The sequence below is a fragment of the Mandrillus leucophaeus genome, unplaced genomic scaffold (genome assembly GCF_000951045.1).
Source record: "Mandrillus leucophaeus isolate KB7577 unplaced genomic scaffold, Mleu.le_1.0 Scaffold887, whole genome shotgun sequence".
Taxonomy (NCBI): domain Eukaryota; kingdom Metazoa; phylum Chordata; class Mammalia; order Primates; family Cercopithecidae; genus Mandrillus; species Mandrillus leucophaeus.
The window spans coordinates 499,993-517,058 of record NW_012109663.1 but is presented as its reverse complement, the minus strand read 5'-3'; the positions used below and the strand labels follow the sequence as shown (position 1 = coordinate 517,058).

At 34.9% G+C, this 17,066-nt stretch overlaps 2 protein-coding genes across 2 annotated transcripts in view; both read left to right on the top strand.

Annotated features, from left to right (window-relative positions):
* Positions 1–9,695, top strand: part of DNAJB14 (DnaJ (Hsp40) homolog, subfamily B, member 14) — a 34,667-nt gene extending 24,972 nt beyond the window's left edge. The window contains exons 8-10 of the mRNA XM_011969362.1: positions 374–483; positions 2,032–2,204; positions 4,805–9,695. Coding sequence (XP_011824752.1) covers positions 374–483; positions 2,032–2,204; positions 4,805–4,929 — 408 coding nt within the window. The 3' untranslated portion in view covers positions 4,930–9,695. The remainder of the gene's footprint in view (positions 1–373; positions 484–2,031; positions 2,205–4,804) is intronic.
* A 1,693-nt stretch (positions 9,696–11,388) lies between these two features.
* The window catches only part of LAMTOR3 (late endosomal/lysosomal adaptor, MAPK and MTOR activator 3), a 13,773-nt gene continuing 8,095 nt past the window's right edge, over positions 11,389–17,066 (top strand). The window contains exons 1-3 of the mRNA XM_011969361.1: positions 11,389–11,600; positions 11,933–11,978; positions 13,938–13,972. Coding sequence (XP_011824751.1) covers positions 11,970–11,978; positions 13,938–13,972 — 44 coding nt within the window. The 5' untranslated portion in view covers positions 11,389–11,600; positions 11,933–11,969. The remainder of the gene's footprint in view (positions 11,601–11,932; positions 11,979–13,937; positions 13,973–17,066) is intronic.

Here is a 17,066-nt window from a genome sequence, read left to right as displayed (position 1 = left end):
CTTTGCCACTCATCAGCTCCCATCTTCTACCCTCAAATCCAAGGTAAAACATGGTTTTACAGCCTGCAGCATATTGATAGAGTCTCTGTGTGTGTCGGGGGAGGGAGTCGGGAAAGAGAGAGAGAAAGAAATGAGGACTTCCTCATCTATAAAATGAAATCACATTTTGTCAGTGTTTTAAAAATCAGAATCTCCTGGTGATGTGCCTGGGCAGTTATATTTAAGAATCACCCCATTGGTATTGTTAGCAGATTTGAAAGCACTGAACTACATGATCTCAAATGCTCTTCTGCCTCAAAATGTATGACAACTGTTGGATTATTAACAACTACAGTTATATTACAATTTGTTATTCTTTGATGATTTTTTATAGGGAGGTTTTTCTGTGTTTATCCAGCTGATGCCCATAATTGTATTGATCCTCGTGTCATTATTAAGCCAGTTGATGGTCTCTAATCCTCCTTATTCCTTATATCCCAGATCGTAAGTAGCTAAGTGAAGTTTTACAAAAATGAATTGTTGCTATTTCTGACCTAGCTTCCTTTAAAGAGCTTGTGCTCGTGTAAACTTTGAAGTGCCAAATCTATTACTGCAAGTGTACCAGATTTTAAATTTCTATCTAATTTTTAAATTAGTTACTTTAAGTAATAAATTTGTCTTATGTTGTTAATTTACATTTCTATTCTCCTACTGTGGATAAGGACAGAAATGCTATATTTGAACTTGATAACAATTTAATGTGGTAGGTAATGTGTTGCCATTAAAGGCAAAAAATACTCTAAAGGACAAAACTACTTTAAAGACAAAAAGAGCAATGATTGATCTTACATAGTTTTATATCATTAAGGGGAAAATGACTTTACTCTTCATTTTGCAAAATATTGATTAAATAAAAGCAAATATTACTTTTTTATGATGTATTTTTTTCACCATATACTTTATATATAAGAGGTCAGGACATAAAGGAAATTTAATACAGCATCCATTCTAGACAACTTTAATACAGTGAACATAAAGGAAACTATAACATCATATTGGCTGTTAATAGTAGCATGAACAAATAAAAAGCAGATAAAGAAAAAATAATAAAAGTCATATTGGCAGTGATTTACAGTATTACAATCACATTGGTCTAAAAATAAGAATTACTTTATTCCAAATAAGATTTTTATTAATGAAAAATTGAGATAACTTTATAAAAGCATAGTGTATTTAAAAGTGTGGTTACTTTTTGTGACATGAAATCATTGTTTTGGGCAATTTGACAGAACGTAAATAAATTACAGGTTGAGTATTTCTTATCCAAAATGTTTGGGACCAGAAGTGTTTTGGATTTTGGATTTTTTCAGATTTTGTAATATTTGCGTATATTTTATCAGATGTCTTGAGAATGGTACCCAAGTCTAAAAATGAAATTTATGTTTTATATATACCCTATACACATAGCTTGAAGGTAATTTTATACAATATTTTTAGTAACTTTGTACATGAAACAAAGTTTGTATACATTAAACTGTCAGAAAGCAAAGGTATCACAATCTCAGCCACCCATGTGGACAACCTGTGGTTGTTTGGCATCATTCCTGATTCTGAATTTATATGCTACTGATAAGCAATCATTTTCTTACTCTAATTGACATATAAATATTTAACAGTGAAAAAATAATGTGTTCAGGGTTAACTAACCAGCATAGTAGCATCACCAGAATACCTGTGTTAGCTGTTAAACAATAGCAACAACAAACAACTACAGGCTTTTAGTTTCCACCTATGATGCTGTGTTTTGACTAAAAGGTGACCCATCATATGAGGTCAGCTTTGGAATTTTTCACTTGTGCCATCTTGTCGATGCTCAGAAAGTCTTAGTTTTAGAGCATTTTGGATTTCAGATTTTCGGATTAGGGATGCTCAACCTGTATTACCAATATTAACTTGTCAATGATTGTTAATTGTTTTTGTTCACTTGGTTTATAGTAGCATATTGAAATGTCCAATTTTAATTAAAATAATGTTGCTGCATCTCTTTTACAGTGGAACAGGGCAAACTATTAAAATGCAGACAGAAAACTTGGGTGTTGTTTATTATGTCAACAAGGACTTTAAAAATGAATATAAAGGAATGTTATTACAAAAGGTAGAAAAGAGTGTGGAAGAAGATTATGTGACTAATATTCGAAATAATTGCTGGAAAGAAAGACAACAAAGTAAGTTTGTCATGGGTTTAACATTTTAAAACTTATTCACAGTCTTTGGAACTGATTAATGTAGATTTCCCTATTCAAGGAATGTTCTGGAATTCCCTGGCACGTAATTGGGGCACAGTACTTAAATGAGATCATATATTTTATATACATGTGGCCTAACACAGGAATTGACACATGGTAAGGACTTAATAAATGGTACTTGTGTATTGTTGTTATCGATAAATATTTGGTTGAATAAGTAATACCAAATTTTATTGTATTGATAATATCCATCGTAAGACACATCATTCTTTTATGTACCACCAAGAAAGAAAAAAAATCCTGGGAGATAAACTGTGTCATCAATTTTAAGATGCATCCTGTTTTCAGGGTTAAGTTTGAAACTCTTTGTTAATTTAGCTTTAGTATTTAGAATTTAATGTACAATGAGTTTTGTTGACATTTCATTTTTCTTTACTTTGTTCACAGAGAGGCTCTTTAATTTGCTTAGGCTTTTCCAGCCTCAGTTTTGTTAATTTAAGGAACAGTTCCATCTATAAAGATTGACCATAAGAATCTGCTGAGATGTTGCATGTGAACTGAGTGTTGTGGTTCTTGTTTTTGTGACCACTGTTATGAATAATAATGTAGACCATATAGTGTAGTGTAAGGAGAACTGACTTTGGAATTAAACAGAGTAAAGTTGAATCCTAGCTCTGAAATTTTTAGCTGACGATTTTAGCTGACGAATTGTAACCTCTATGAGTTTATTTCATGTGTAAAATGGGTGATGATGAGTGGGCGGAGGAAATAATAGCTATCACTTATATAATGCCTACTGTTTCAGTCACTGTCCCAAGCATGTTATAAGTATTAACTCATTTAATCTCCACAACAACCCTGTGAGGTTACTATACTCATTTTACACATGAAGAAACTGAAGCAAAGAGAGATTACTAACTTGCCCAAGGTCATAGAGGTTGTTTGTGATTCAAAACCAGACAATTTGTCTCTAGAATCCAGGCCCTGTGCTCCAAAGTCTTCTCAGAAATAACCAGCTTTATGGGGTTTGTTGTGAAAATTAAATCAGGCAATAAAATACTTCATACCTAGTAAATGCTCAGAAAATGTCAGCGATTATCATTATCTCCCCCTTGCTAGGGAAGAGTTGATAAAATGTAACTTCCAAGAGAGTCCTTAACCTCTCTGGTCTTGGTTTTTTCCTCTATATAGTGGCAGTTAGAGATGTGACCTCCTTGACTTCTAACTCAATGAGTTTGTGAAATCAGTCTGTCTTCAGTGTGGAGAAGGTTACATTAGACTAGTGACTTTTAGGTTTTCAGCTGGGAATGAGTTGCCACCCTCCCTCCACCCTACCCATCTCTAGAGATGTTTGGTAATGTCTGGAGATAGTTTTGTGTGTCATCATGGGATGGGAATGGAAAGGGATTGCTACTGGCATCTAGTGGGTTAAGGTCAGGGATGCTGCTAAACATCCTACAATGCACAGGACAGGCCCCCCACAACAAAAAAACTATCCAGCCCAAGCAGTACTTTAAATAATTGAACGAATATTAGGCTAGGCATTGGAGAGTTGGATTGGAATCTGGACTCTGCCATTCGTTAGCAGTGTGAACTTTGGTTTATCGAAGTCTCAAATTTCTCCTTTGGGAAGAATCATCTGTAAAGAGATATAAGTGCATTATGTGTAAATAAAAGGCATGGTATAATATTGATTGAGTTGTTAATCCTAGTCCAGTTGATTTAGTAAAGATTATTTCTGGAGATTTTTACAAATGGAATGCTCTCTTAACTGTGAGTATATTTTTAATGTGATCTTGACTAATCCATATAAACCAGATGTCTTCTACTTTGACCATTGTGTTCCAGAAAGTAACTGATTTCTTTTTTTGTTAAATCTTCTTTAAGTGCTCCTTGTCTTTACAGGTATTAATAAACAGTGAAATGACTGAGGGTAACAGGAAAAAACAAGGAATACTCCTTGAAGAATTCTGATTTGTAGTCTGTATATCATTAGTAGCTGTGCTGTCTACACACTGAAGGAAGCCTCAGAAGTACTTATTTGCTGAATAGCAATATTATGTTCGTATAACAAGCATTTTTTTAATCTGTGTTCCTTCAGTAACATTATTATATGTATTTTTTAATTTAAGTAAACTCAGAACAAGATTTAAAATTTTTGTATTAAATACTTAAGTCTTGGGATAATCTGAAATCTTAACAGAAGGCCACAGCAAAAATAACCACTGGCAGTATTGAAAAGCATATAATATTTTTAGGAAAAGAGGCCAGGATGATGCTTCAGAGGAATAGTTTTTAAACCACTGGGGAACAGGAGTAGAGAGAAAGGATTCCAACATGAATTGACAGGATTCTATCCTTATTTCTTTTCTGTGTTTGTTTTACCTGCTAGACTTCAGATAAAGTTTTCATTAAAATTTTTTTTTCCTACTGAAACAGCTTTTAGGAGTTGTACTTGCATTTTTTTAAGTCAGTTAATCAAAATATATCGAAGGGCTCCTGTAAAGCATCACTTGAGCTTAAGCAACTAGGTGACAAAAATTTTATTCAATTAGCAACATATTTTTCTTTCTTAACAGAAACAGATATGCAGTATGCAGCAAAAGTGTACCGTGATGATCGACTCCGAAGGAAGGCAGATGCCTTGAGCATGGACAACTGTAAAGAATTAGAGCGGCTTACCAGTCTTTATAAAGGAGGATGAACTGGAATTTTTATTTATACCTTTTAGCGTACTCTTTATTTTTTCTGTAAGTAAGTTTAGTTTCATCATGAGAGATGAAGAAAAAGATTTGATACTGAAAACTAAACTGAATAGTTGGTTCCTGAAATCTTGGACTGTTTATGACCTACTGGCTCCTTTAAATAGTAATTGAAAACTAAAATGGAATATTTTAGTTACGCTTCTACAATTATTTTCATTTTAAAAGCTTACATGATTCCTAACTAAAATGTCTTGAGAAAGGATTATCACACCTGTAGCAATTTCCAGTTTTAGTGATTCTCCATTTTTTCCCTTGTCATGTAAATATTTATGGAATGATCATTTTGTGTACATACAGGTTACTGCTTTTTTATTTAAATTCCTTTAGTGTTTAGCTCCATGAGACACTTCAGTTTAAATTGATGGAATAAATGTTATATGACACATTTACATTTTCCTTATCAAGGTGTCAAATATGTGGACTTTAAACAATGAAACTTTTCCAAAAAGAAAAAAACTTTAACTTTGTGTAAAATCTTATAGTATTATCAGCTTAGAGGGAATTGATATTTTTAATATTGCCGTTATATTCCAAAATATATATTGAGATAAATGAACTGGTGTAGAATATCAGTTTGCTATTTAGTTTTATGAATTACTATACATATACATGCATAGAAATGAAATGCTATACTGGTAGATTTTAAAGAAAATATGAGGAAATGGCTATAAATATTAAACTAAAAGGGTGTTGAACAGTAAAGTGCAGTTATGTCATTTACAATTCCAATACGTAAAAGGCCACCAAATTTTGATGTATATGTCCTTGAAGACTGCTAAAATTTATGAAGGGGACTCACATTTTCCCCCATAGAAATTTGCAGTTTCTTGGTGATTATTTAAGCAGGATCCAAAGAAGTTCTTCTACAAATAAGTAATAAGAAATATGAGTACTAAAATATAGCTTGTGCCTTTTAACCCTATGCCAACTCCTAAACATAAAAGTAGATTACAGTATACTTACCTGATCAGAGCATGATCTGTTTGGCCATATGCAAGTGTGAGCAGAAATAGAGCAGCAGGTAGAACAGTAACTTAAAGCAAGTCATCCTTTAAAAATTCTGAGCTAAAATCTATTCACCATTGAGTAATTGAATTAATCCTATAAGAATAAGCTCCTTGTAAGTAAATCCATAATATGAATTAGAAAAAAGAAAACAGCTGGAAATTGAAGTTTTTGGTGCCTGTATACTGGATATGAAACTATTTGATTTCTAGTCTTCTGTGGTTAGCAGTTGTAATATTTTAATGATTTTGCTTCATACTTGGTTAGTGGAACATAAACATATCTTTGGTACTTCTTTGTGAGTGAGAGAATGCTAGATAGGGTGGCTTTGTTCTTTGTTTAAATTTTTTTTCTGAATGTAGTTAATTTATGGCATCTGTTGAATAAAACTGCTAAAATTAGCTCTTAAAAATGTTCTGTTGTATCCCCTTTTCCAGGTGAATCAATAGAAATGCCTGATTGAATTAGTAGGTTAAACTAAACAACATACTGTCATAGGAAAACTAGACAGCTTAACCAACTTGCTCTTAGAAATGTTACCTTAAAAAAAAAAACAGTGCTTAAGAGAAAATACAATTTTAAATATTTTGTTGAGCCTGTAGAGTAAGTTTTTTAAAAAAAACTAAGTTCATAGCATTTTAATTAACTTTGAAAGTTCATATGTATCAGAAAATTTATGAAAACTTGAATGAAAAATATTTCATCTATTTTTCTAATTTTAATGGCAAATTTACACTATTATGGCTGATAATTCTGTGAACTTACCTTCTTGTTGACTGATTCTTTTTCCCTTAATCCCAGCTTTAAGGAGATAGGTGAAGTTATTATACAAAGTTAAGTGATACCATAAAGTGTATATTATAAAGTCATACATGGCTTTTGGACAGTATTATATTTCAGTTGCATTGCTGCATTCCATTAAATTTCATAAAATGCTAGGGAAAATGTGTTTGATAAAATTTTCTGCAGTGAGAAATGACAGACTGAGTGCCTGACAGTTTAAGCCACATATGAAATATGCAAGTAAAGATTCAGTCCTTAATGTCATCTATATCATGGTGTAAAAGCTCATCAAGTGTCTTATAATTTGGAGTTAATCATACAAAGTAAGAAGAGTTTAGATACCTTGAGATGAAAGATTTTCATGTTTGCTGCTTTTTTATAATAAAAATCCCAACATTTTGCCATCTTATTTTTAACTACATGAACTTTGCAATTTCATTGGCTCATTCTAATGACCACCTAAAAGTCCTCAATCTTTGAATATTGCTTTATTAGCTCCTCTAACTGGTATTCTAACAGTTTAGCAGCAGTTATATTTATTAATATTTTACATTTTTACCCCTTTTTACATAAACACACACAAATACACCAATGCATATACACACAAACATTATTGTCCTTATGAGGGTTTGGGGGAAATGAAAATAGTACCTTTCTCCTCTTCTTTTGATTCCTTAGTTCCCAAATAGACTGGTGCTAGTCATTTAGTCATTTGTAAATTTCAGAATGTAGTTTGATTAAATGTGAACTGAATTCTCAACAATGAAAAATGTCAAGTTGGATTCATCTAATAAGTGAATATAATATATTTTGTAAACAGATTACATTTGAACACCTAAATATTTGTTTCATAATCATTACATGCTTGTTTATGATTTACAAAGATTTGGTAGAGAAAAGTACAGTCCTTAAGGCATATATATGCCAGTGCATTAAACTACTCAGCTTTTGTGTCAGCTCAGGTGTTCATAGGAACAGGAATGTGGAATACCAGCTTTTTACTTTAATTATACTTTTATGCTTAATTTTTCTTCCAGTTAAATCTTTAATTACACTAGTATGTAAAGTAGTTACTGAGAAAAATGATTAAGTTTTTGATTTCCCTTCTGTTGATCTGTAATATTTTTAAATGAAACTATTTAACACATACGACATGCTGATGTTACTTAATGGATTCCTATGTATTTCATTAAAAAAAAAAAACTCCCACCTGTGTTAAGACAGCTAAATATTTATTGATGTTGGCTTGAGGACCAAGTGAGCCATCTTGCCAGTTAAGCAAGTTTTATGTCCAAGGACCAAATGGTTAAAAGAGGAGAATTTGTACATTTGTTGAGCTTCCCCATGTGAAGCTTGGGTTCAGTACTGTCCTATTACTACTAGCCATCTTCATACTGAGTGAAGCAAACTGAAAGGGAATTCATAATCTTTTTTCTTATCTCAACAGAAAAACTAATGAAAATCAACAATACCTATTTTAATTTTCATTCAACAGCTGAAAAACCATGTCTGTTGACCACATTGGACTATTGCCTAGTTAAAATCCATAAAACTCCCTATAAACCAATGAAAAGAAAGGAATCTGGCAATAATTTCCAACATTTTAAATTCTGATTTCCAGTTACAAAGAAAAAGGATAGAATGAGGCTTTTCAAGGAATTCTTGCTCATCCCTTCAATAATTTGGCAGGCAAAACAGTCCTAGAATTCAGCTTCCTTTTTGGTTTTATTACTATTAAATAGACAACTTTCATATAAATGGAAACACTTTTCCTCAAAACATTAATTCAAAACATACTCCTTATATTAAGGATTATAGCACCACATTTTTTGTAAATTCCCTATGTGTAACTTTTTCCTGTTGGTATGTGATTTTTTTTATTTAATATGACTATCTGCTGGTGTTGGGGCCAATAGATTTGTGAATATTCTGTGGATGTGTCTATGTACAGGTGTATATATATATTTTTTTTCCAGCTAATACCTCAAATGTGTGATTGTTTAATATATACCACACTATGTTTGCACAGTGCAGGGCTTCCATTAACAGTGGATATTTTTATTTCTAACTTTGAAAATCAGTCAACACAATTTCATTGGTGTGACTTCTTTCTGTTGCTCTTTTTCATATTTTAATGCAGAGATTCCTATTATAAGGTCCATGCTTCAAACATAATTATATCTTTCTATATCCAGCCATCTGGAAATATATAGGGTTAAGAAGTATTTCTTGAAATGTCCTTGTTTAGTAAGTTAGTAAAAACTGGGATGACTAGTTGCCAAGATGTCTTGTAACTGCATAGCAGATGACACCTGGCATGGCAAGCCTCATTCACTTCAGCACAAGACTGTACATTTCAATCTGATATTCTACTTTGCCATTTAAGTACACAATTAAAATCATAGAGATTTTCAGTGACATTGGAGTATTGTAATTATTAGTTTCAAAAAGAATTATTTTGAATAGGATGATTAAACCAGTGAGAAGAAACACACATAAATGATATTTTGCAGTTTATCTGTATTAAGAAATGCTTCTTGCCAATTTCTGGTTTTGGTTTTTGGATTGCTGCATAAGACTTTCTTTCCATTTACTTTATGTATTTTTAAAAGCTGCAGGTAATTTTTAAGGTTTGATGGAATTATAATGGAAGCCTTGTATAAGTTAAATGAAACTGGTAAAGGAGAGCTTACTTTGTCTATAGTGCATTCAGGATTATAAATTAGATTTTAAAATGAAATGTCTGATTTGTAAAATATTTAATGTTATATCAGACTTAAATAAAATTTTCTGTGAGAACGCAAAGTAAATGCATTTGATTTTTAATGAATGTTCTGAATGAAATATGAATTTTTGTCTTTCAGTCTCTGTAGTTTATCTCAATATATTAATAAAAAGGTCTGTTCTCACTGTAAAATGTTTGTTTTATCATGTTTTCTACTCTTAATATGGCCACTCTTTCATTCATTCAACTAGGCAACAAGTGTATCAATGCTTGCTATATTCCAGGCAGTGAGCTGGGTGCTGGGAATCAATCATTGAATAAGAAAGACAAAAACCTTAGAGTTTCCATCTAGCAAAGAAAATAAATATCAAGTAAATAATTATAATTATGATAAATTCTACAAAGAAAATTACAGGGCAAAATGAAAGCATTTATCTAGAAGGCCTAAACTATTCAGTGAGGGTCAGGAAAGGCTTCTCTGAGAGTGAGTTTAAGCTGAAATGCAAAAGAAGAGATTAGTAGGATTAAGGTATGCTAGAGAAATATCTCAGGCAGAATGTGCTGAGTTGGTAAAGTGATAAAAATCTTTATGGAAGTGGAAACAAACTTGTATGATCATAGCATAAGGAATCCAGGGTAGGTGAGAGAATCAATATAGGGGCCAGATCCCCATAAGAACGATATATAAACCATGATGCTGATATTGAACTTTATCCTAAGTCGATAAAGTTGATTTTCAAGAAAGGAGTTAAATGATCCGATTTGGGTTTTTAGAACATCATTTTTGTTGCTCTATGGAGACTGGAGGGCAAAAGAGAATGTAAGAAGAATAGGAGGTTATTGTCAAGAGAGAGATGATCATGGCTTGCACTGGGGTACAAACATAGATAGGTGACTAGTTTTCAAAGATAGGAGGTAGAATCAACAGAACTCTGATTAGATTTGTGACATGCAAGCAGCAATTAAAAACCAGGCTAAAATTTTCTGAAAATTTGGCTATGAAAGGGAGTAGAGGAAAAACAGGGTGGTAGCTGAAAGAGGATGTGATTTCTAAAGAAGCTTTTCTTTTGAGCATCTCGCTCTGTCACTCAAGCTGGAGTTCAGTGGGGCGATCACCACTCAATGCAGCCTCAAACCCTGGGCTGAAGGGATCCTCATGCCTCAGCTTCCGGAGTACCTGGCGCACGCCACGTAAGGCTAATTCTTTATTGTTGTTAGTAGTAGTAGTAGTAGTAGTAGTAGTAGAGATGGGGTTCTATCTTGCCAGGCTGGTGTGGAACTCCTGGGCTCAAAGGATCGTCCCGCCTCGGACTCCCAAAGTGCTGGGATTACAGGCGTCAGTCACCGCACTCGGCAAGGCTTTTTTTTTTTTTTTTCCAATTATTATTTATTATATGAGACCTTACTAATTTTTAAAAATTCTGATGTAAAAGGGAACATAGAAAGTACCCGTAATCCCGTGTCTGCATGTTAAAAGTAGACGCTTGAAGTGCTCCAGAAAACCCATGGCTCCTCCCCATTCAATCTAGATAAGGCCTTGAGTAAAGAGCACCCATGGGGAAGTCACAAGAACCTAGGAAACAAGTCAGAAACCTGTGGACCTGATACTTCCAATCACAGGCAATCTGTTGCTTGCTCTTCAGCTCATCACACCATCCCCTCAAATTTCTTCATCTACAAGAAAAGGTTTTAAGATAACGGACCCTGAAAAACTAATGACATTTATACACCCTCTCTGCACAAGAATGTCTTGTAACACATAACCTTGCTTGCATTTTCTGGGGTCCTAAGGGTCCAGCGATCTCGTACAAATCCTCTACCCCACAGCTGACGTCCCTCGGCCCGTGACACACGGCGCAGGCGCAAGACGCGGCCCGCGGTGGGCGGGGGAGGGGCGGGGCGCGTCGGGCGGCCGCGCCCTCGAAGCTTCCGCCAAGCCCTTCCGGAAATCCAGTATCGTGGGGCGACGGCGTAGAAAGTGCTTCCCGGAGCGCAGAAGAGGTCATCAATCATGTGACGGTGGCTTGAGGAGGAACCTGTCTTTAAAGCTGTCCCTGAAGTGACAACGGAGAGAACCAGGCAACCCAGAAACCCCAGGTAACTGGCGCTACTTTGCCTGGTTTGAGGCCTAGTCCCGGAGGTGGCGCGGGTGGTCAGACTAAACAGAAGGAGAGGGCCCCCTCTTCTTTTCTTTGGGCCTAGCTCTTTGGGGTGGAGGGGCAGGGATGGGGTGGGCTGAGGCAAGGCGTGCCAGCTGAGTACCCGTGGGGGTGTTGGGGCACTCCGACTCCCACTGGGCTCGCTGGGCCAAGCCCTAGAACCGCGGGGGTTTTGCCGGGTTCTGACCAGGGCTATCTTGCTTATTAAGTTGGGGGTGGGGAGGACGAGGAAGCCAAAGAGGTAAGAGTCACCGGGAGTTTCTCTTCCAGGCGTGGAGATTGATCCTGCGAGAGAAAGGGGTTCATCATGGCGGATGTGAGTGACACCCCCACATAAGAGGAAGGGAGAGTGGGGAATTTGGAGGGGAATACTGAGCGGGGAGAGGTAGAAGATCCTCCCATCCCCACCCATCCCAGTTAATTATTTTCTCTTGTATGTGAAATGGGAGACTAATATGAATGAATTTGCAGGATCCTGAGTTTCTGCCTCGAATGGGGGTGGAGGACACTAAGGTGCTTGAGACTGAGAAAATTATATTCTCCCTACCCACCAATCCAGCTGGGGTATAAGAGAGGCTCTGTGTATTTACCATTTGAAATTCTGAATGATGGTTGGCTGCTTTTCCTGTCAGAATTTGGTCAGTAGGACATGTACCCAGAATACTTTTTTCCAGTAAGTGGTAACAATATCTTATTAGGTTTATTGTGGCAATTTACGATGATTTCTAACCCATGCCTCTTTAGAAACATAACATGAAATAAAATGAGGGGTGTGTGTGTGTGTGTGTGTGTGTGTGTGTATGTGTGTGTGTAGGATGAGAGCAAAAATAAGCCAATAGTCATAACATGAAATAAAATGATCATTCGGGTTTGGAGAATAGTAAAGTGTTGGAGGCTCAAAACAACAGATATCTGATTAATCCATGCGAGGTCAAAATTGATACCTAAAGTGTCAGTGAAATTCCTGGGATGAGAGAGTGTAATGAGACAAAATAAGATAATCTTCTGGCCGGTGCGGTGGCTTAGTCTGTAATCTCAGCATTTTGGGATGCCGAGATGGAAGGATCACTTGAGGCTGGGAGTTCAAGATCAGCCTGGGCAACGTAGCAAGACCCCATTATACAAAAAGAAATTTAAAAATTAACCAGGCGCATTGATAACCCTGTGGTCCCAGCTATGCTGGAAGTGAGGCGGAAGGATTGCTTGAGCCCAGAACTTGGAAGTTGCAGTGAGCTCCAGCTTAGAAAAATAAAATAGTCTTATATTTCTTTAGTCTTAACTGTGTTTAGTGTTAAACACTTGACACACTTCGCCATTTATCTTATATTCTGTAAGTCTGGGCTGGGGGTGGTGGCTTACGTCTGTAATCCCAGCACTTTGGGAAGCCAAGGCGGGTGGATCACCTGAGGTCAGGAGTTCGAGACCAGCCTGGCCTACATGGTGAAACCATATCTCTACTAAAAATACAAAAAATAAACTGGGACGTGGAGGTGGGTGCTTATAATGCCAGTTACTCGGAGGTTGAGGCAGGAGAATCCCTTGAACCTGGGAAGCAGAGGTTGCAGTGAGCGGAGATTGCGCCATTGCACTCCAGCCTGGACAGCAAGAGCAAAACTCCCTCTCAAAAACAAAAAAAAAGACTGTTGCCTCACATAGTCATATATAATTTATTTTAGGTCCTTAAACAGAATATTTTAATAATTATGTTATAATAATATGCCTTACACTGTTTCATTATTTGTTGAGTAGGTGAGTTCAACAAATAAACAATGGAAGGCATATTTTTATAATGTGAGACCAGTCTTACAGAAGTCATATCACCTTACCCAAGACCATTAAAATGATGGTGGAAAGTCTATCTTTGAACCTGGAAAGGTGTTTATAATGTCTTCTCAAGTGAACACAATAGCAACAGGATATAAAACACTAGTATGAAAATTATGATGTATTTTTATGGCTAAAATGTATTTGTGTTTCCCATTTCTAGGTATGCTAATCCATGCAACTTCTCAAAAAACTTTAACAGCACTCTTATGATGTAGGTTCTATATTAACCCTATTCAACAAATAATGAAATAGGCTTAGGGAAAAAAGGTTAGTTAACTTACTCCAAGTTGCATGACTAGTAAACATCCAAATCAGACAGAGAAAGATAAAACACAGCAAGAAAGGTTATGAATGATAACTGAACGTCCCTAAAATTTGGATAGGACAGGATCTAGAAAACAGTGGAAGGCCTATTATTATAACATGATTTTTTAATATTCTCTTTCAGGACCTAAAGCGATTCTTGTATAAAAAGTTACCAAGGTAAGAAATTTTTAATTTGTTACTGAATAAATTCTATATGCCATATATTAATTTTATGAAGTATTTTGTCTGTGTATTTTCAATGTTTTGAAGTATCTCTGAGATTTCCTTTAATATGAATATTTTTTGCCAGCATCATGTCCTCTAGAAAATTTTCGTCACAACCGCTTTCCTCATTTATGTCAATAAGTTTGCCTTCACTGAGTTCTCTGTGTATCTAGAGGGATAGTGTCAGCATTCCCTTGGTCACCTGTTTCTTCTGTAACTCTTTATTTGAAATTCACTTCCAGCATTATTACTTTTCATTTCTTTGCTGTATTTCATCTTTGTCGGCCAGTTTCCTCTTTTTATTATCTCTTTTTCTAAATGTCACATACTTTATCATTGGGAGACAAGGAGATACAAAACTACATGCTTTGCTATCTCTGCATGAACTGCATAACAGAAGCACAGTGACCAACCATCAACATACTTTGAAAGAAATGATGTGGCTAGTTACTGATGACAGTTTGCATCTCTTAGTTGCGTAATTATTTATGTTATGATTTGTAGACTAAAGAATTAGAAAAGTTTATACTTTATGCAGTTATTCAGGTATTATGCCATGCTAACTAAAATTTGACCTGTGCTCTTCTGCAGGAAGTGGTGTTACTTAACCATACTAACTAAAATGTGCATATTGGAACTGTGCAAAATGAGTACTTTCTGTATTTTTCTGTAGTTATCTTAGCATAAGGGGTCCTCAAATTGGAATGGAGAGATACCCCACTACACTGGCGATATGACAAAATAGTTAATAGTGCAGTTAATTCACTTAGAAGTCTTAGTGATTTACAATCCTCTTTTGAGTGTTAGCATCTCTTATTGAAGAAACAGCAAAATTACATTCAATGTTCTTAAGTTATAAACCCACCAGAAAGATACCCATTATTCATCTGGAGATCTAATAAATAAAGCAATAATTGATTCTAATTACATCATCTGTGATTATAAGTATCAAAAATGTTTCAGACAATGGTGGTCTCATTTTAACTATTAAGTGTACTCTGAAAGTCATAATAGCGTGTGACACTGGGTATGGTGAAGCTGTCTGTATAAAGGAATTAGAGAATAATACCAAAAGTATTTATTACATTACTGAGTAGTTCTAATGTTGATCAGAAATAGTTGGAAAGTATATGCTTGCTCCTTCTTTGAATTCGGATGTCTTTTTTTTTTTTTTTAAATTTATTTATTATTATTATACTTTAAGTTGTAGGGTACATGTGCATAACGTGCAGGTTTGTTACATATGTATACTTGTGCCATGTTGCTGTGCTGCACCCATCAACTCGTCATTTACATCAGGTATAACTCCCAATGCAGTCCCTCCCCCCTCCCCCCTCCCCATGATAGGCCCCTTTTAACGAAAGGGGAGATATCAGGTTGTCGTGCTTATCCAAGAAATAAATTCAGTTAAAGGATATTTGTTAAAAGCTTTATGAAAATCTTTCATAATGGCAGGAAAGGTATTAGTACTGTCAGGTTTTTTTTAAATAATGAAAAAAAGTCAGTTCAACTCATATCATTTACTGAAATTAGGCTTACTGCATCCCAGAACAATAATAATGAAGAAATAATAATGTTTTGAACATTCATGAAGAATAGTAGAATACACTTTGATTTGTTGCTAGATTTATGGGTTTGGATGCAGGCATCCTGCTTCAGAGCCATGGATTCATGCTTTTAACTGTTGAACCTCAGTGCCTCTCAGTAACAAAGTCTGCCAGCTACGGATACTAATGTGTGTTTTTGTGCATTTTTTGAATTCTCTGCAAAATATCGTTCTTGCGTTTGCAATTTAAAATCTGATTGTGACCCAAAGCAGTCTCAGGCTTTAATAATCCCACTTTGTATGTTTTAAAATAATCAAATATTTCATAATTATGTGTATAAAACTAAATCTGATGACTTTCATTAGTACTGCAACATTTGTTTTTAGAAAAAAATGGTTGTTTTAGTAAGCTTAAGGTTTAGATTTCTTCAGAATATTTCACAAAATTTAATTCATTTCTTCTAAAAGTGTAATATCTCTTCATGAGCCAGTTATTTTTAATTATTAGTAAAATCTATTCATATTACTCTTTGTGCATTGTATGTAGAATTCAAAACAGCTTTTATATTGGGACCTGATTTCTAAAATTTTATACTTAGGAGTGTAAGTAATTTTTCTACTTTCTTGAATTCATTTCTCTGTGAAGTCCATCAGAAAGAAAGTCCTTTTATTTTCTTTGGAGCATTAGTTGTATTTAAAGTAATTTCCATGGAAATTTTAAAAAAGAAGCTACCTGTGGTGGCACTAATTTTTCTAAACATTTTTGTGGTCCTCTTTACCTGTTTTTTAAGTTATTTTGGGAGTAGGTAGTACATTCATAAAGTTCAGATTCAGGAGTTCACTGAAGAACATAGAGTGAGTAGCTGCCCATCCTTCCTCTCCAGCCACATGCACAGTTTCCCCTCACAGAGGCACCCACCATTATCTGTACAGATATTTTATGTACCTATGAGCAGACATGTATATACACATATTTATACACACAGCATACACATATGCCTGCACATTTTGGTACATAATTTATTGCTGCTTGTATACACTGTTCTAAACTGTATTTTTTCACTTAAGAATGTAACTTTGGGAGTAATCTTTCCTGGTACATAGAGAACTTCCTCTTTCTCATGACTGCAGAGTATTCCTTTGTAGGTGTATATCATATCTTACCTTGTCCTTCTTGATGGACAGTTGGGTTTGTAATGCTTTACTGTTTCAAATGATGTTGCTTTTGGTAACTGCACAAAATAATTGGCATATGTACAAATATCTGTAGGATATTTTTTGTATAATCTAGTTTTTAACTTAGAAGAATATATTTATTTTATGTATTTATCTGTTTAGGTTTTTTTTTTTTTTTTTTTTTTTTTTTTCGTTCTGTCACCCAGGCTAGAGTGCAGTGGTGTAATCTTGGCCCACTGCAACCCAGGTTCAAATGATTCTCATGCCTCAGTCCCCCAAGTAGCTGGGATTACAGACAAGCACTACCACACCCGGCTAATTTTT